This window comes from Megalops cyprinoides, chromosome 15, assembly GCF_013368585.1.
Source record: "Megalops cyprinoides isolate fMegCyp1 chromosome 15, fMegCyp1.pri, whole genome shotgun sequence".
Taxonomy (NCBI): Eukaryota; Metazoa; Chordata; class Actinopteri; order Elopiformes; family Megalopidae; genus Megalops; species Megalops cyprinoides.
Window position 1 is genome coordinate 15891634 of NC_050597.1, and position 21068 is coordinate 15912701.

The following is a 21068-nucleotide window of genomic DNA, read 5'->3' on the forward strand; positions in this document are numbered from 1 at the left end:
TCGCCAGTTAATTCTATTAGGTCCTTCCAGAGTAATCGCAAATTCAAAGGAGGATCAAAAACAAAAGGAGATGACCTTGAAGATGTAACAACATGTTTGACAGTTACTCGGGCGCTTCATGGGAAAATGCGCAAACCAAAAAGAAACCCATCCAAAGCGAATACGGGGTTTTTATTGACCAAACAAATGGTAAACCGCAGGATGAAAGCCAATGACCGGGAAAGAAATCGCATGCATAATCTTAACTCCGCTATGGATGCGCTAAGAAGTGTGCTCCCGACCTTCCCAGACGAAGCAAAACTAACGAAAATCGAAACGTTAAGGTTTGCTCACAATTACATTTGGGCTTTGACGGAAACGTTAAGGATGGCGGACCATTTCAATCACATTCCAAACTGTCCAGAAAGTAAAGCGCATTTTCAAGGGTCTGGCACCTGTATGTTCGAACTTGGTAGCCCAGACAGCATGTGTTCTTCTGACTGGGACCCGGCTGCCTATTCACCGTCATCACAAGACGCAGGTGGGCACTGCACGGACAGTTCTGGGGAAGATTTTTACTGTGGTCCAGATTACGGATGGAACCCTTGGAAGAAACAGAATAACTCCTTGCACTTTACATTCGAGGACTCGAGATCCCCCCCCATCCCTTCTTGCTTTAATTCTCTGCCATTCGGCAACAAATTGCACAGACCATGACCCAAAATCCATTTTTAAAATATATTTTACCTAATAAAGCATAATAATGATAATAGATTATATTGATTGTAGTTTTCCATTCGTTGTTCATCAAAATTAGTATTTTTCTATATTCTGTACAGTCTGAAACTGTTTTTTAATGCGATTTTTGAATTGCGAACGCAGTGTGTTGTGTGCCAGAGTGAATGTAGAATATATTTTAGCGAATTGTTAAATCTGCTTAATTGTAAACTAAATAAACAGTGTATTTGATCGTTAGGATGCGTTGCATGTATGTGTAAAGAGATAGCCTATGCATGTTGCAGTGACATATTTGGAATTTGTGTAACTGACCTCAGATGCTGATGAAATATTACTATGTTTTGTATTCAAAACATTTTCTAATGTCATATTAGTCGAATGCTGATAAAATATTTTGATCCAAGCATACGCGTCCTTATTGTGTCTACAGGGTAAGCACGCCAATGTTAACGTTTCATAAACTGTTGAGCTTTAATTGCAAAGAAATGGCAAAACCAATACGAGATATCCCGTTAAACTTTCACATTTTAAATACCAACTGGGATGAGTAATATTTTTAAGCAATTAAGGCTCATTGTCAATTTTCCCATGTATTGTTGAGAGCCATTACATCATATACTTGTGTTCTTTGTTAGTCACATATTTTTAACAAACACATACTGAGAGAATTAATGGAAATAAATCCTGAGAAGTTTTAAAGCACATAACTGTAGCAAAATATAAAGTGCCATGAGAAATCTCTATTCAAATGACAAAATGTCTATTCGAAGTCAAGTTCCCTGTTGAACGCCGTAAAATGCTGTGTTTCCCCCTTTTGTGGGGGTGATATTAAATTCTAGTGTTCGTTGGGGTCCTCTGCAGAAGCGCATGGATAATTTATGAAAAAATCCATCATGTAGGAAAATGTTACAGAATTATCTCAAGGGTATAAGTTAAAATAAAAAAAAAAAGAATTGATTGTCTCAATCAAAAAAAAAAAACTTCCTCTTAGGCCTACTAGGTTTGAGGTCAACGATTCTTGTATTAAAATGCAAATGAAATGGCAGAATTGTAATTATCCTGTACGTTCATTTAACCAATATTATTTTAATTTACTTGTTGAAGCACATTTAACTCTATTTAGTGATGGCATGCCTTTTACATGTTTGGTTAGGGGCCATTACTTGAATCTGTCAGATAATGCACCTTTGCTACTACAGACCTCCTTTTATTGCATTGTGATTTGTAGTTTTGATAGCATTTTTCCCTTTAGAAAGGTATACATAAAGCTAAACACAAATCAATTATTTCAGGTTAAAAGTATGTTGTCTGAACAGCGGCACCTGAAATACTCAACATGCAAAACCACAACATTGTAACAGTTAACTTTTCATTTGGTCACACTTCAGTTGCATTCATACAGTATATTGGAAAAAAAATACCTATGAGAGGTTTTGAAAGGTATTTAGTTTTACAGAAACCCCATTACAATTTCATTTTACAGCATTTTTGTTTTTCAGTTAACTCCAAAAAATCGAATATCTTGTTGTGGGGAAAATACAGGTCAAGAGTAGCAGTGCAGGTGGGAAATGGGCAGAACAGACGGTCAGTGGATGGTGAAGAGGGGCAGAAGAGAGAGGCAGTGGGGCAGTAGAGGGTGAAAATAGATGGTGAGGGTGGCAGGAAGGACAGGACTAAGGAGTGGGCTGGGGTTGTATATGATGATGCCCTTACTGAAGGGCCAATCGATGTTCTAAACTGTGCACAATATGGGCAGAAAGAATGAGACACACTACACATACCATACAAAGAAATCAAAGCAACTCTGAATGATCACAGTGCACAACGAACATTAAAAGAGCTATCCATAGTAATGTACACAGAACTGGCCAAGCCAAATAACCCGACTGTCACATACAATACACTTTATGGACTGTCTCTATCAAACATGTAACAGACAAAGTGACACATATTCTAAAATCAAGTGACAGGCAATGACTCTTGGCACAAAGATTTCTGTCCGAGACAGACACACTGGGGCACAGTCTTGGGAACGTATGGATCTTTCTCGGTTTTTCAATGGATGTTTGTGCACAATGAATGGTGATGATAAGAACAGGAAAGAAAAAAACAACTTTGAAATTAAAAGAGATTTATTTAGTGGCATTTTTACAGTATGGAGTTTTACAGTTTTGAAATGAGATACAATGTTGTTCTGTATAAAAATAGATAGCTGTGCCAAAGCTGGCAGTAGTAAGCACAGAATTTGTATACTGCATTATGACACATAAGAGGTTAACCTTGTTCTTAAAGCATAAATTCTCCTATTCAAAGTCTCCCTCTCAATAAAGCTCTTAAAGAACAAGTCCAAATTACCATCTCGATTTCAACTAATGGTAAAACTCACTGAAGCTACAAGTGTCAAATGACATCTTCTATGTGCTCTAACAACTTATAAATTAAGCATTGTTTTTGCAATGGGCCATCCTAACATGTTTTTGAAACCACAGGGTTCATTTGTGGAAAAAAAAGAAAAATATGCAAGAGTATAACAGCCCTTTGATCACTTCTGATCAAAGTAAGCTTTTCTTGAGCCTTGGAGAAATGTGTAGTTTGTGGAAGAACTTTCCTGATGTCACTGCGAAGCATAGACGTGTCCGGTCTATTTTGGGAAGACAGTGACGACGTCGTAGCCTTCAGGTGGAGTCACCCGTTCCCTGGCGTGTTTCTCGCAGTAGATCTTATCCTCCACAAAAAAGTGTCCCTTCTGCTTCAAGTTAATGTCACAGTCTGAGCAGACGTAACACTCAGGGTGGCGGAACTTGTCCCTCAGCTTCACCAACATACCCCTTTGTGAAGAGACATCAAAGCAACATAATTAATTCAAAGAGTAGAGGAGGACTATGTGAACCAGATAAAAGAATTCAGCAGATATAGCCAACCTAACACATCTTTTTTTTTACAGAAAAAGAAACTGAGGATATAAAGAAAAATATTTTTTTAAAGCCAAAATGTTCTCAGGTGTAGTCTCAGAACTAAAGTAAAGAGATTAGAGACTGTCCTCCTGTCCTACAGACAACACTGAATATAAACATCAGCTGCTGTGTGCTTTATGATGGCTGCCTCTGGACTCACTAGCTCACTAAAACAGATTCATGTTCAGATACTGATTTCATGTTGACTCCTTTATGTATGTTGACTCCTTTGCTTTTCACTGAATGCTGAATGTAACTAATGTAACATGAAAGCCTCTGCACTGAAAGGTCAGTTAATTTGAAGCGGTAACTACTAAACGCACATCCAGCTCTTTCAGTGTTAAAATGAGCTAAAAGCTGAGTGCACACTGGGCTGGCAAAACATTTCAAGAGTTCCAGGAAGGAAACTAAATATTCTAAACACTGAACACCTAGAGCATGCAATGCGTTTCTTCCATGCTCTAAGCCAGATTTGTTATATACCTGTCTGTAATATAAGCAGTGCATGTCATGTGGAGCACTCCAAAGCAGTGTATTTTCATCTTTGTGTGCATTCTGCTTCTTATTCTGTATGTACTCTGTATCTTACTCTGTATGTACTCTGTCATTTACATAACTGGAATGGAAATACATTTGAGTGGCTTCTTGACAGATGACATGAGCTGAGTGAATGGAAAATGACTCATTGTAATTCCGCCACACTATAAAAGCATACTTACACAATTCCTGATCCACATTTGTCACATACAGGTAATTTCTCAGCATTACCAACAGAGGAGCCGATTTTTGTAGTTGGCGCTTTGACGCTCCTGAATCCAGAGGGCTTGTCTGAGTCTCCTGCAGAGAGGGAGGGTCTGTTTATTTTATTCATCAATGTATTCCAGTTCTCAGGACTGCAACCAAGGTCATTAAAGTAGAATTTTTAAATTCAAATGTAATTTCATTTTTTCTACATTCACTGACATGCATCTAATAGCTTATGTCTTCCAGCCACAAGGTGTTGTTTGATGCTGGCTATGAACATACTCCTTTTCCTAAAATGATGTAATACATTTGACCTGACACAAAGAAAAAACCTTTTTTAAGCTTACTTCCATTTTTGCCTTCTATAGTGTTTTTTCCAGTAGGTTTAGCTGCCAAAGCAGTCATAAATGAAACCTATTGAGACATCACTGTTTAAATTACAAAAATATAAACATTTAACCGATGAGTTTAAAGCACATCATTATAGTGTAATAAAATTAACACCACTTGTAGACATAGTTTCACATAAATTATTCAATATATGTTGTGTATCATTGGTTGCTGGTTCAATTCCCTACTGGGGCACTGCTGCTGTACCCTTGTGCAGAGCATCTGCTAAAAGATAGTGATGTAATGTAAAGTATCAGAAAGAAAATGGGGACATCCCCTGTTTACAGTCAGCTGTGTAAAAAAAAAAAACAAAACGGCAAACTCTCCCTGCAAATGTTATGCCTTAACTCTTCCAACCTCAACCTCAGCCTCATAACATGTCTTCTGAGAAGTTTCCAGCAAATATCTCCATGCTAACATTTCAGCAAACGCTCTCCACAGAAGGAGCCTGTGCCTGGAATACCTGTAGATTTCAAGTCACAGAATAACATTTCTAGATGGCCGATAGAGCTACCTGACTCCAGGATCTCCTGCAGCACTTTGAATGAAGCAGACTGTCGCGGCGGCTCATCTGACTCCTGATTCTCCTGCAGCATTTTTAAAACCTCAGAGTCAGCAGCTACAGCAGGCCTTGCAGGGTTGGATTTGGAGGGCTCTGGGCTACAAAACAAACAAATATATAAATAATAAGACTTTGACAATCAGTATTTTTCCCCTCAGTCATTTATTGCTGACTTCTGTGCTCCATCCTGAATTTTGCTCTTCCCACCCTTCCTCAGTACAAAACTCTGCAACTGCATAACTTGCTACAGGGTTCATATGGTTCTTTGGTACATGAGTCATTTAAATTGTAAAATGTTGCATAATGCTATTGACCTGGCTGCCGAAAGCTAAGACTGATGAAGGTTAGTGGAACATCCACTAGAGGTCAGCAGTAACAGAACAGCCGCATACTGCTTCTAGAGTAAACCACTTTCGGTTCAGCTTAGTTCTGGGGGCAGAGCAGGGGGTGGGGGCGCAAAGGTGACTTTTTGCCATTTGAGACCTGCTGACTCTAGTTAAAGATCACATCTACATACCTGATATGGAAAGGTATTTTTGGTTGTAATTAAAAGCTGACAGAAAGGGTATACGGCCCTTTTTTAAGCTCTATTGTTTTTGTATGTTCTAGCCTACAGCTCTGTCTGCTCTTGATTTTTACATTGAGAGAAGAAATAAACATACAATGAAGTTAATACAATAAAAAGCAATTTCCCTAATACCACAAATTGGAGTCTTCAAACTGAGTTAGCTTTTAAAATAAAACTGCACATTTACAGCATAGTTTCAAATGAATAAACCAAATATACTTTACACTATTTTGATTAAGTAATTACATAATTCCATTTCTGTAGCAGGTAATCAGTCAAACATTTCCAAGTTTCAAATGAGAGAAATCACTAGCACAAAGATATGTTCATTTATATGGGGCAACTATGTTAATAGGTTCAGAGACACATAGCAGCCACATACACTCAAGACTGGCAAACTAAAGGGTTTTCAGATAATTTGTGTGAACTGAAAAAGCCTGTGTGGTCACTGTTTCTGGTCCGTGTGCAAATATACTGCCAGCAACATGCCTGCTTCTCACTGTGGTAACTGAATTTGTTTTTTATTTTTTGAAAGAAAACAAATGTTTTTCTCAACGGCAATAGTACTCTGGTCAGTCATCTCCAAAGAGTAACTACTACTTTACTGATATATCTGCAAATTCCACATGGTGGAAGCTAGCTGCAAGCTCTTATGGAGCTTGTCCAGTGGTATAAACCACTAGCTTTGTGTTCTGATATATGAGTATGGCATATGTCCTTGTGATGCAATACTGTATTCAGCTTCTTCCTATTCTTCTACTTGTAGGTACTTGCTCTAGTAACATTGCTCAGATGACTCACTCTGATCGGTTGATTAGATCACTTCCTGTTCTGCATTGTTTTTACTAGTGGTTTCCAAAACACTGCCGAGCGCCGACGTCCTCTCATATTTTAACATTACAGGAAGTTAGTCATTCAAGTCCAGATGTTACACGGGCACTTTTCAAAGACTCCTTATTTGGCAGTGTTTCATGTCTTCAAATCAATCAGTCACTGTAAGGTCAGTTACAGTGAGGTCACTTGGGGATGCGTTTTCAGTATGGTATGTGCAAATATATATATATTTGAAATGACTAGAGACTTTTTTTCAAAATGTTTCATCTGAGGCCAAAGCTATGCCTGCTTCTGTTCCATGATGTCATTGTAAATAAGACATGAGTGATGGGGTCACTTCAGGTAGCTGAACCTTCACTCCCACCACATACAGCAACACTAAATAATAAAGTCAATAGGAACTGAACTGGAGCCAAGAAATACACTTGAAATGGGAGCTTTGAAAGGGAGGTTTCAAATAAAGTCTCCCTGACCAAGAAAAGGTCTCATTTTGTTATGTATCATTGAAAAACTATCATTGTCAAACTGTTTTAACTGCTCCTAAAAAACAATTTAATGTCAACTGTGTCACTGTACAGATTCATTTTAACATTATTAATTCAGTCATAAACTGGTAGAAATCTCTGTGTTAGCAAATGACAATTAGAGTCTACAAAGGTAGATGGAAATTGGTGACACTAGGGGCAGGATGACTAGTCAGGAAGACTGGACTCCACACCTCCCCAGTTCCTACTACAGTTCAGTGCCCCTAAGCCTCACCCCACTCATTGAATAACATCCTATAAACAATGGAACAACTGGTCCACCCTGTGTACTGCAAAGCTTTATGTATAACATTTTATTTAGGCCTGGTTTTCCTGACATATAAGGCTTAATGGCTTGAGACGTCATCATTATTCCAGAGTTACACAAAACAATCATAGCAGAACGGCAAGAGGTGCAGGAAATCACGCAGCGAGTGCAGTGTGATGTGGTGGACAGGAAACTGGGCTGGTGACCTGACAGCAACAGGTCTGATGTCCCGGTACCGCCACATTAACTTTGAGAAACTACATCATTAAATACCCAGTGGTATAAATGTGTAAAACTGCAGTTTCCCCAATAGGATACCAGAGACCCAACGGGGTCCTTTCTCAATTTATTATCCAGACAGGTGAAAATATAAACTCCCCCCAGTACCAAACCGCCCACCAACACTAGCCAGCAACAAGCACGTAGTGGGGGAACTCAAAACTTCTGATAAGGAAATTGGATACAAAGGTGTCATCAGAAATGGTGTGTAAGGTCAGCTAGTGCTTAAATTCACTGTTCAATTACTTCATGAACCTAAAAGGATTGTGAGGCTCTGCTGCAAAGTTTAACCCTCTCTCTTTGCAATCATCTTTGCCCATTTCATCATGAGACCAAACATCACCTCCTTCATTGTCAGGCACCTTGCATTTTCGGAGAAGATTAATAATTAATTTGACAGAAATCTACCTGCTATTACTGTTTACTTAAGTCATGTTTTTGACTTCATACAGTAAAGCAGGAGGGCACTGTGGAAGTCCCCAAGTTGAAAAGGGGGCATGATTTGACCATCACAGGGGGTAGGGAGCGGCATTTCTTACTTTTTGCTGGGCTCAGTGGGGGCAGCGCTAGCCTTGACATCATCCACAGCGCTGTTAAAACTCTTGATATTCTCGGAAGAGTACAGGCCAGATGGGTTGTTGTACCGATTTGTGACCACTGTAGGACTGGAGCCGGAGGAGGCAAATGGTAGAGCGCTCCGGTTGTGAGCAGAGCCAATGGGTTTCACCTCCTGCATGCAGTGGAAAGGGACAACACATATACACACATGTGACACATGCAGCCAAAGCAGCATGCAGAAAACACAGTTGAAAAACCAATAGCTCCGTGTGGAACTTGGACCTGACAATCCAAAGGCTTTTGGAGAATCCCACAAAATACATTTTGTAGTTGAAGGGAGGTGCTGCTTCACACAGCATTGTGCTTTGTAAGACAGAGGTGCACAAAATGGGTGACAGTGGGTAAAAAGCACAAACAATTCAGACTGCAGAGCAGTCTGGTGCCCATTTAGGTGCACATGTCTGCACAACTCTTACTTTACAGGACAGAACCACTGGTGGGGACAGCAGCAGGTGGTGGTAGAAAGAGGTGGGGGTAGCATTATCAGTCAAGCAGTCTACTTTTTTTGTACAAGGGCCTAAATGCTGAAGCAGCCTGCACAATTGAGAAAACATTTTTCAACATTTTAAAACATGTTCTCACAAAGCTGAGCACTCAGAAGCAGTGTGTGTCATACTTCACTCAAAGATGACAGAATAAACACTCAGTACCTTTTTGTTTTTAAACTTGCACATGCAAATTGGAATTTTGATCAGTTGTGTCTTTGATCCAGGCAGACAGTGAGTTTGAAAGCTTTCCCTGAAATGTCTGGGCCAAACCAGACTTTGCAGGGTTATCTGTGAAATTTATCACTTATCTGACATTAGTTCAAAATGTTCCAAAAATTTAGAATATAATTTGGCAATTGTGTACATTTCAACATTTACAGGCACAGATTACTTTTGTGACAAGCTTCATGTTCAGCTATGAGCTGACAAAGCTCTCTGACACACTGATCATTCAGTTATAGCATGCTGTTACAGTAACTGATGGAAACACACTCCACGCATATTGACTGTACCTGCAACACTCTTGTCTTCACCTGAACATACCTCTATTCAAGTCACCAACTACAGGACTCTGTCAAGATACATGTCAACCAAGTGCTAAGCTTTCAGGCAGCATCAGACAAACATTTCATACATCGTCTCCTATGTAGAGAGAGGCTCAAGCAGAATACACTTTCACGTTTGTCTTTTTCTTATAATCAGCAGCAATTTCTGTAAATGACAAACATATGAGCATTTCATTCAAAATGGAAAGGTATACAGCTGTGAAATATGTTATTAATATGACTAACCTTGCCATTAAAAATATCTCCAATCTATGGAGTCTCTGAAACTAGAAAGGTAACTTTTTTATTTATGAAATATGTAACATTTCAACATAAGTTAACACATTCACAAATCATCTCAAAATTGCCATGATGTTGTATCAAGGTTTCTTAAAAGTTATGGCATGTTTATGTCAAAGTTTTGAGATCACCATTTTCAATCAACCATTCTAGCAAACCATTAAAACAAAAAGACACTTCAGAATGAAAATGTAGATACAACCACGGATTTAAATGACGCCTAAAAGTGAACGCTGTGATAACAAGAAACTAGAAGGATACACATGGCATGCAGCACAGAAACATTCCAGACAAGAGGTCGGAACAGAACTGGAGCTGACCTTACATAGTTCACATTCTAAAAGTCTCTGTTCCCAGGAATACCAAGACAACTACATGGCCCTATTTCCAGTATGATCTCATTTCCTGGAGATAATGATTCTAAAATATACTTCATAAAATAGTCTCCAAACTGTTCTGCTTGTAATATACATGGGAAACTTATTTTACTTAATCTCGACTACGAAAATCTGAATACGGCCATTCACAATAATAAAAATCAAGTAACTGTATTGAGCCTCAAAGATGCCCTTTTTAACACTGCTGTTATTGTGGTCTTAACTATATGATATCTCACCTGGAAAGATGACATGATAATGATATTATAAATAATATATAACCCTTAATAATGAAGAAATGAAGGGGTTTTTCCATTCCTTCCCCACTGTTCACACTATTTTACCAAACATACCCAGTCTGTTAGGCCCCTTACTACACTGTTTAATGATAATATTGCACTCATCCTCTAAATGATTGCTTACACGTGGTCACAGACATCTCAAGCAATTGCAACCACATGGTTCCGCTTGAAAAAGAAATCACACCCTAAAGACACCTCTCTCACACACTGGCCTTAACTTTTATTGCAGGCAGGTACTTACCTCAGAGTGATAAATCTTGGTTTCCTAGGATATTTACTGCTATGGTATAAACAATGACTTCACCTTTGGCAGCCTACAACCAAAGCCTTTGTTTGCATAATGGTGAGTTGAAACTGTTCCTGTATTGTTCATGGGAAGGCAACCTTTTAGATAGGGTTTTAAATAGACATGGCAGGGTGCAAAGTCTTCCTGATTCACACAAACCAATCTTTACCTCACGCCTGTTCAATTACAGTATGACTCTTTGGGGGGAGGTGCACAAGGTTTCTCACCTGAGGCTGGGAAGCCAAGTTCATCTTGTAGGGATGCGTCTTTCCCTCCTCTGATGTCAGTGGGGACCACATTTTAGATTCAGACCTAAAAAGGAGGAGGGCCATAAGACTTGTGCAGAATTCTTCTGGAATGTGTCGGAAAGGAAAGAGCTAAGAACAAATTTAGCCGGGTGAAAGCACTGTGTAAAGTCATATCATAGGAAATAAGAACTGGTAAGAAGGGACATCCTCCCCAATCAGTTTTCTTACGCCCTGTATTGTGCTTTATATGTGCAGTGCCTGAGAAAACACTCATGCAATGCAAAGGAAAAGACATGTATTTACTTTTTTCTACCAAACAAAGTGAAATTCTCAGACATAAGCCTCAATGAAAATTCTATTTATTAATTTAATTCTTTTTATTTTATTTAAAGCTGAAAGCTCTCTGAATGAAGTGCATCTTATGGAAAATTATCCTCATCATGGTAATAGATGAAATTTCAGAATACCGTAGTGTCTCATATGCACATAAGCATAAAGACAATTTTAGTTAGAAGTTGTTAAATCAGTTTATGGTCTAACCTTTCCTAAAACTGTGTCCCAGGACTCTTCAAATGCAGTTAAACACCATTTTACATCATGTAAACTCCCAACAACACTGTACAAAGGGAAAAGCTGGAGTTCCAGTGGCTGGCAAGGTTATTGTTTTTAACGTTTCGCAACCATCAGCCCTGTTTTGAGTGCCTACAGGTATGAAGGACATGTTATGTTTTGAAACTGCCCGTATAGGAGGCAGAACATTGTCCAGCTTAACACATCTGTCTATTTTCATATTTCCTCAGTTCCATTGCATTATTCAATCATTTGTCCTGTGCTCTAATTCAGGTAGGCTTTATGCAGTTTACATATAGTTTTACATATCTATGACACAGCTGGGTACTTTCTGGTACATACATGTCTTGCTCAACCACAGGAAACATGGATGTTAAAAAGGTACCCTCGAATCCAATCCACAACTACCATGGTGACTTCATGCTCTGAAAACTGCAACAACAGCAGGGACATATTTTTAATGCTAAGCTGTTGCCGTACTGCGTTTGGACTTACACTGTTTAACTCAAACCTGAAAGCATCTTGCATCTGAAAGTCAAACACCAAACCACACAAAAACATAAAGACAGGGACACCCTGCCCCATGTAGCTGCATGCAGAGTCTTACACCATCTGCAAATGGACTTCAGTCAGCTTACAAGGATTCAATAAGTTTCATATGTTGTGACTGTCTGATGCAACAGAAAAATCAGCTTGCAATGAGGCACCGTCTGTCTGACTTTACTGAAACAAACCTTTTTTTCCCCCTCTGGTATGAGTGTTTCTTGATGTGTAGCAAAACCATGACCTTAAAAATTGATTCAATTCCTTGTCCAGCTATGACACTGGATTAATCACTACATGCACACAGAACACAGCGAGCAAAAGTCTTGTTCTGCATGCCAGTTTTTCATGACATTTTCCATTCTTAGACAGCGATTTGCTGTCTAAGCCCTTCTTAGTCATGAGACATTACAAAAAAATAATAAATGCAATAAACTGTAGGTGCACATGACCACATTTTTACAGCTCCAACCTCACACAGGTTCCGGCTAAGGCCACACCTAAAAGGGACTGCTTTTAACACATACCATATTACATTGTGCTACCGACAATGTTATCAAAATGTTATCAAAACACAAGGGAAAACAGCCTTCCAGCAAACATGTGAACGCCTGCCGCTAACACGACTTAGTGAAATCCACTGTTATCACATTACAGTTTCATTATAAAAAGAAAGGCAATGATTTATGACAGAATCCTCACATGTAAACAGTGATAGCTTTGTCAGAAGCTTAACTGATGCTCACACACTTGGGATGGGATTTCTCAACATTGTCTATGTAAAATAAAAACAAACAAAATATAACTTCTACCTCAAGTGAAAATGTCTTTATTCTGGAGTGGGATGGAAAATTTATACTGTGCTTGTAACATGTAGTGGGGGTACTTTCAGTAACGACCATTTCTTATAATCAGTACTCAAGTACAGGGCATACTGAAGCCTCTTCATGTGATATTAACATTTTAACCTCATGAAGCTGTTGTAGAACAAGTTTAAACAACTAGAAAACACGATCTTATCCATCTCTAATTTGTGCTGGTTGGTATTGGTTTCAGCACAATTATACCATTGAAATGAAGTAATGGATGTTACAAAGTGAAGATAGCTGGATTAAACAGGCAAAGAATGCATATTCATTCATAATGATTTATTATTTATAGATTTCATGTGATGAAACACTCCCAAATTCTAGCATCTGGAAGATATAGCTGAACTGAAGTTGGGAAACCCATTGGGCACAAAGTGTTTCCAGTCTGATCACGCAAAGTACTGTTAGTCATGAAGAAAGATAATTAGCCTGAGTTTTCTTGCGAGATTGCCTGTGTAAAACTAGCCACAAGTTTGCAGTAAAACTGTTGTTAGGGGTAACAGCAGTCTTGCTGTGGAACCTTTCTGGGTGATTACAAATAAATCCTGTTTTTAGAGATTCTGCATCTGTATAGCAATTATTTTGACAATAAATTGATTTTTGGACAAAGCTGATTCACAGGTTTTAAGCATGTTTCAGCATCTAAAGTCTGTAGTCTCCTTTATGACTTTATTCTGTTATCTGGCTTGCTTAGTGAAAGGTTTATAAATCTCGTTCTTAGTGGCATTACTGGGAACAATGGCATAGGGAAACTCCTCCCCAGAGGCAACACGTATTTTTGAAATGAAACTTCAACGGGAACTTCCTGTTTGAGACATCTTTTGTTTTACCTATCCGTCTGTGCTGGTGATGAAAATTTAAGGTTCAGAAAGACAGATTACCATGGAATGTTGTTCTTGGCAAAAATGATGTTTTTACAAAAGACAAAATGTTGCACTGTGGATCTGTTTTTGTCTTCCTACTTCACAGGACTGTCCAAGCCTGACATGAAATCACGGAAGTGCATCTTTATCTTTAAACTTCATGAAAAAAAGAGACACTAAGATACCTCTGGTTCTTCTCACTAAGAGGCAGCCAGATGTTACTACTGGTGCTCAGTACTGTACAGTACACTCTGTCCAGGGGATACATTCATTTCCCCCATTCGCATTAATTAATATCTTATCTGACTTGGGGTTCCTCATGAAATTAACAAAAGGGACCAGAAGACGCCATAGTGTTTGAAGCCCTGGTAAACACATGATTTCTGCTCATTAAGAAGAAAAGAGTGAGTGATGAACACCCATTCTACCCCAAAGTTTCAGGAAGAATGCTTAAAATGAAATTACAAATACTAATGGTTGGAATTCCATCACTGACTAAATGAGAAAAGGAGAACTTTCTGAAGTGGAATGTATTTCATGTTAAAGAACTGGCATTCATTTGAAACAGACATTTTTGTTTCTGCTCAGATAAATAATGTAAATTTCTGTCCAGTTCAATTTTTCCTTCAACAGTTGCCAAACACCCCACAGGGTAAACCAACAGTCAGAATCTGGCCGTGGTGCCTAGACTGTTGCTATGGCAACAAACTATTTTGTCCAGAAACAGGAGGTGGTCTACATCCCTGACGTCCCAATGTTTAACTGATAATAATGCATTAAAGCAACCATGACACAAAGCACTGGTATGGTCGGTCGTGACAACAAACATTCTTATTCTCTTGAAATTAAAAAATAAAACTTTGCTTGTATTTAAGCACTTAATAGACCTCAGAACAAAAATGTTTGTGGAGGTGTACTGAAAACAAAAACTTTATTCTGATTCTTGTACCATAAACTTTTTGTTTCTAGAGAGCTTTCAAAGAGTAAAAAAAAAACAACCTGAGATACTACAATTCAACACCTATGATAAATCTTACATAAAATGAGGTGCTGGAATTTGTAGGGCCAGTTCATTCATTTTCACTTTATTTTATTTTGATCTTAGAACAGATTTGATGCACTCATCAATATCCTAATCCAAACAAAAGTGTAATGGCATATGCTTTCCTTGGACTCTGAACCTGCAGCCCAGAGAAACCATATCAGTCCTGTTAAGGACACACCATGGACCTGTAAAGCCAGTTTCGCTCCAGTGGAAGTCAGTTTGAAAATAAATAAGGTATAACATAAACACTGCAAAGTGGCCAAAAACTGGGCTAATGCTTTACAGATGTGAATCTGCTGAGTGTGATTCTGCTAAAAGAATACTCCTTGCCTATGGAGGAAATGGAGGAAAGGGAATTCTTTTCAGGTAAGGTCATTCAGTGGAAGGCTTTGTCTGCAGTGCATGTGTTAGCACTTGCCCCTGTAGAGGCAGGTCTGCACTATTCTATGTTCTCATTTAACGTTAAATCTATGTGTTAGATTGCAGTGTTTAAAAAAAAAAAAAAAAAGTCGGCTTTGCATATTGGATGTCCACTGAATTCCCTGAATACTTCATTTTCCCTCAGCTGGGTGTCTCCCCTTGGCACAGTGACCTTGTGGTTAGAGTGTCTGGACTGAGACCAGGGGGTGCGGGTTTAATTCCCTCTGTCCCCAGCCCCGCCTCCTGCCGCCTCTCCACTCGCCCCTTGGCCTAACTGACGGGGGAAGACTGCGTGCGGGCCAAACCACAGGGCTCAGGCCAAGCTAAAGGCCACGGAGATGGAGTGTTTTGTCTAGGCCCGCCTATGACATCAACACCAGCGGCTGATGAAACATAAAGAGACTGCACACACGAAACTGCAGTATATGCAGCCTGAAGACAGATCAGAATCAAAACCTAACACTAAAAACATGGCATTACATAGGGAGGACAAGTTGATCTTAGATCTGTCTTCACGGGCACAAAGTACCCACAGCCATCTGTCCCAGCTCACCTGTCAATGGACAAAACCATTTCTTCTAGGCAGCCCTTGATCTTGTTTTGTGCCTCCAGATGGGTCATGTTCTCTGTGGGCTGTCCATCAATGGCCAGGATCATGTCCCCAATGCACAGGTCGGCCTGGGCGGCTTTACTGCCAGGAGTTACCTAGGAATCACACAACCATATCATCACTATTAAAATCTACAATCCTGGACCCACTGCAACCTGGTGTAACTGACTGATTACAATTATCGGTGTTATTTATTTAACAACGTCCTAATACCCATGTAAGCACTGGGCAAAAAGAGTTACTAACAACAGCTAAGGCCTCAGTTTTCTATTAATATCCATAATTACATATCCATACCACCGAATAACAGTCAATCAAAATTGCAAAGGCACTTTACATCCCCTACTTAACAGCACAACTGTAGAACAGCCTTACTGCTGTAATTCACTGCACACTCTATTGCAGTATTATGTCTCCTTTATTTAATATTCCAACTTCAGAGTATTTTGTCAAATATACATGTGAATGTCAGCTGTAAGATAGTTTTGCTCATGATACTCTATATGAAAATTGAAATATTTATAGCCGAGAAGACCCAAGAAGATCCAAGGTGGTGGTCACTAAGATTGTAGCCAAAATGACACACAATATGCAATGATATGCTAAATTTATGTAATCTTACACAGTGCAATGTTACATACAAGCTCTGACTTTTTACCCTTTGCTTGTATTACATTCAAGGAAAGGATGAAAAGGTCTTGACAGTGCAGACACGGAAGGACCGTGCCATCCTAAGGAAGTGTGGTTCACACTAACAGGGCAGCAGAATCTTGTTTTCTCCTTGCATCTCTAACTGCCAGAGGGGGAGGAGCAGACAGAAGTGATAGCTATAAAGAGGAGGAGTATGAACAGGACAGGCGGAGAGTGTGAAGAGATGTGGAGTTTACGATAGTGAGTCAACAGACTGATTTATGTAATACAGTAACAAGGAAAGCCAGTACACAAAAAAATCTTTTCAAAATTCCAAAATGTCAGATAGAAAAGCAGCTACACAATGGAGAAACTACAATATATTTAAGGTGAGGTCAGGAGGGCAGGGTTGATATCAGGGTGGAGGGAACCACTTAGTGGAATCAGTGATGCAAGAAGAGAGGAAATCCCAACACCCCACAGCACCATCAAGAGAAACAAGGCCCAGCAGGAAAGTGGCAGTGGAAAAAAATACCAATACAGTACTACAGAGGAAGGTCAATGACTAATTCAAACTGCACAAGGGAAGGGCAGTATGTGATGCAGAGGTCAGAGTACTGGAAGCATTAGGAGGATTAGTAATATTGGATCTACTATATGGTATACATTATATATTAAACAAGGCCAGCTGCATAAAAAGTAGCCTTTGATAGTCAGACCCATCAAGCCAGATAATCACAGTAGACAAGTCAACAAGGAAGTGGTTTATACCTCACACCACACTGCAGTTGGGGACTTTTGGAGAGGAAGACAGAACTTTGGTTGCCACAAAACCTGAAGTGAGACATAGCTAATCGGTGACATTTAATTTACATCTGATTTACAGCTCATTGTGCAGGTAGTCTGCAATTCCTTCTCAAAAGAATTCCAAGTCTGATGAGATATTTGACAGCAACACTGCCTTAAAGCATAACAGATGACAGGAACTGAACTGCTTAACAACTGCAGCTGAAAGAACTCGGAATCAAGGGTGTGTTTCTTTAAAACAGACATAAATGCTGCATCACCTCTGCAGAGAAGGAAACACACCCTGATTTCATCATGCTTGTCACAGAGGATATGGCATATGGGTGGGGAAAGTGAGAACTGAGCAGGTGGCCAGGAAGGACAGGGGGTGGGCCAGAGCAGAACCATTCATGCACAAAGTCCTCCTATTAAAGACATAACACTTTTGAATTTAAGGGGGAGAAGAGGCCTTTATGGCCTTATTTTTTTATTTTTATTTTTTTGCAGCAAGCAGTCAAGCTGTAGTACAGTTTTTCCACATCAGATCAGCCATATTTGAAAGTATATGCTTTATGTCAGAGTTCAGCTTGCAGCAGCTGGGTGAGTCTCTGCAGGTCAGCTGGAATGCTTGAGATTTCAGATAGTGAGCAGCTCTTTTCCTTCCTGAAAGGGCCTATTAGTCCTCAGGAATGTTGAGCTCTTCACTATTACCACAAGGCATCATATGGCCCTGTATAAACTAAGGGTGTACAAGGCAAAGGGCAGCTACCACACACAACTAAATACACTTTATTTCTGCATTAATTTCAAGAGTTTATGATGCATTTCACAATTTAATCAGATCTCCTATGCTTGTTATACCTGTATGCACCCAACAACTATTGGATGTTTTGAGATGCCTCTAGAGGTCAAACGTCTGCTATTACCAACAGATGTGACATTTCTTATCAGGTCAGGCAAAGGTTTTATTTAATTTCAGCCTGGGTGGTGGATAGAGGACCTGGGGATAAGGTAATCCTGCTGACAATGCTTAAGGACTATTCATTACATATTCATCTGCTCCAGACAGGTAAGCCCCGTTACTTCCGACGATGGACGTTACTTTCATAACATCGGATGACCTGGCAATGATCAAAGCCCAAAACTTCCAAAATACTTTAAAGATACCACAAAACACGATATGGTAATCTTGTTGAAATTACATTTGATAACGAAACCATTTCGTAAGATAAGCAAACGTGCAGTGTTTCGCTGTGCAAAACGAGCTCAATTTACAAACCTACTGAAACAAACGTATGTAATTAAACTACCGTGACTGAATTGGTACTTTTCTAGTTTGTAATTGGTTTGCTTATCTGCCAGTGAAAGCAATTCACCGTACATCACACTAAGAACGCTTTATCATTTTAGGATTTAGCAGCACATGAGACTGCTGTTCATTGTGCTGCCCTTCGGTTAAAATGTTAAGTGTGGAGCAAAGTAGGCTCAAGGAAGGCATTTATTAGAAACATCCTTACTCTAGTTTATCAAATTGTCTGAGGCATAAATTATTTGTACGCTTTCTATATAGTATGTTTGCAACTGTAATCAACCCTGAAACTCAATGGAAATATATTTTGCGGTATTTTGGGCGACACATAGCCTACTTCCACGCTTTATCAAACATTGGCATTAGTTTTCGGTACGTTGCATTCTCACAATAGTCCATACAATTCGCCAGCAATCTGGTATTCGTGAAAGCATATTAATCTAAGCGTCTAAGGTAGCAATCTATGCATCGAATGCACTTGCACTTAACTAAACGTTCAATTAAAACGCCCACAACAACGTGCAACAGTACGCTAATGCAGCTGGCAGCAAAGTCGCCTGCTTTGCTATCAAGCGCAGTAATTAACTATAAAAACTACCCAGTTCGACACGCATAGAAATACCGAACCGCTGGAATATACTGACATTAGTAAATTCTGTTACAAGCGCATAGGATAACACCTACCCGTGAGATAGTTAAAGGTTGTTCGAAGTCCTTCCCACCAACCAGACGGAACCCCCATGGTCCGGGACCTTGCATGACAACTCGTAGAGGCATTTTATCAGTTCAGCGAAAACCTGGAGTACGGGAATCTGGGACAAAAAGCATACAGAACTTAAAGGTATTGCAAAAAGTTTGGAGCGCTAGAGACCGGAAAGTGCTCCGAGGAATACAAAACTAGCAGTCGGGGAGGTGCCCTGTCGTGGAGTTATACAAGGGCGGTCCCAGTTTTAACATACGCGTTTAACCAACTCCCGTCTGAAATTTCCAGGCTGATAGGACTTATTTCCTATGTTTGTTTAGGGATGTACCGTTACGTCATCCCATTACATGCAAGCTTACCATTTATGGTAGAGCCGATTCCAGGGATGTGGAATGTGCCGCTCCCAAAACTTGGATTCCTGGCGGTCCTCTGGTGGTTCGCCACGGACAAACCGAAACATGTCCCTGGGATTTGAAGAGTGTGAGGATCTGTGCGCAACAAGTTGCCTCTAGCTACCTAAAGCCACTGCTTTCCCTGCTCTAATGGTATTTTATTTTTAAACGGTTTAAAGTTTTTATTGTTACTATTACTTTAAATACAAACACAGAAAGATAAATCATACCTTATTCTACTTTTTTTTTTTTTTTTTTGCGAAATTAGTTTTATTTTTAAGTGGAGGTCGTTATTCTGCTAAACAACTTCCTTTAAGCACTGACCGCTTTAATGAAAAAAATGGCAGCGCATGTTCGAGTTGACTTAGCTAATGATAAGGGCGAGAGTCATAGGGTGGATTCACAGCGAAAGTTGGCCAGGTGGCATTGTCTGGAGTCTCACAGGCCATACGAGGACTGGTAGTAGGCCTATAAGTAGAGGGTCTTTCTTTATACGCGTATAAATATTTTTTGTTATTATAATTCTGCCGCTGCCATGAATGACAAACATCACGCTACGAGCAGAGCTATATGAAATGATTAGAAATGTATCCACAACTAACGTAACCTTTCAGTACACAAATGCACTATACACATGTTGGATACTGTTATTGCGATATAGTTCAAGGTTTCCCCAGTGATGTTTTGACATGAAGCATTTTCTTAAACGTTAAATAAAAGTGTACTAGAAACTTTAAAAAACTTGCATTCAATCTTATTGTTACAAAGATTTCGCCTGCCCTCTAGCGGACATTATCAGTTGTCTAACTGAAATCAATGGAATGTGTGAAAATGAGCGAGATTTTAAACGCTTTGGCTCATAATCAAATTTATGCAGGCTGCGTTTTCTGATGCATATGTGTAACCTGGTCACATTACGATAATATGTAATGTAATACTAGTCAATACTATAAAGAGTTTTGTATTTGGCCATTAAAACCTCCAATCTGTTCGTTTGGCTCCTTAATTCCTCATCTTTGTCTTGGTTTCTAGGGCTGCTAATACAGCTGACAATCCTACATTACTTTTATTACACATGATGTATAAATAAAAATTAATAATTTGAAAAGACCTAAGTTCTAAAATCCTGCACTGCTTTTCTCATGATGTAAGAAAAAAATATAACATTTTTAAATCTATGATTTTGTATGTTATATTTCAAGAGTGATCTCTATCCTTTTTTCTCAGAGAAGCTTTGTGTTTTTGCTGTCATATCTAAATGGATGTCTATCATGTATAATGATAAACATCTGCTGGTTGTTTAAACAAGTCTACAAAATGGGAG

At 39.2% G+C, this 21068-nt stretch overlaps 1 protein-coding gene across 1 annotated transcript; it reads right to left on the reverse strand.

Annotated features, from left to right (window-relative positions):
• Positions 1–2813: 2813 nt before the first annotated feature.
• On the reverse strand, positions 2814–19632 carry pdlim1 (PDZ and LIM domain 1 (elfin)). The gene is made up of 7 exons (XM_036546609.1): positions 19334–19632; positions 15868–16019; positions 10984–11068; positions 8380–8570; positions 5320–5465; positions 4391–4508; positions 2814–3545 (listed from the first exon to the last, which is right to left on the reverse strand). Exons 1-7 carry the CDS (start codon positions 19424–19426, stop codon positions 3359–3361), a joined length of 972 nt encoding a protein of 323 aa, XP_036402502.1. The 5' UTR covers positions 19427–19632; the 3' UTR covers positions 2814–3358.
• Positions 19633–21068: the final 1436 nt, after the last annotated feature.

What these genes read in the sequence shown, in the direction of transcription:
- pdlim1 (XM_036546609.1), bottom strand. Translation starts at nt 19,426, where the DNA reads ATGCCTCTACGAGTTGTCATGCAAGGTCCCGGACCATGGGGGTTCCGT. An exon ending in GCAGGAGATCCTGGAGTCAG is followed by an intron (nt 4,509 to 5,319) that starts GTAGCTCTATCG and finishes CCCTCTCTGCAG; the next exon opens with GAGACTCAGACAAGCCCTCT. An exon ending in AAATGTGGATCAGGAATTGT is followed by an intron (nt 3,546 to 4,390) that starts GTAAGTATGCTT and finishes CTCTTCACAAAG; the next exon opens with GGGTATGTTGGTGAAGCTGA.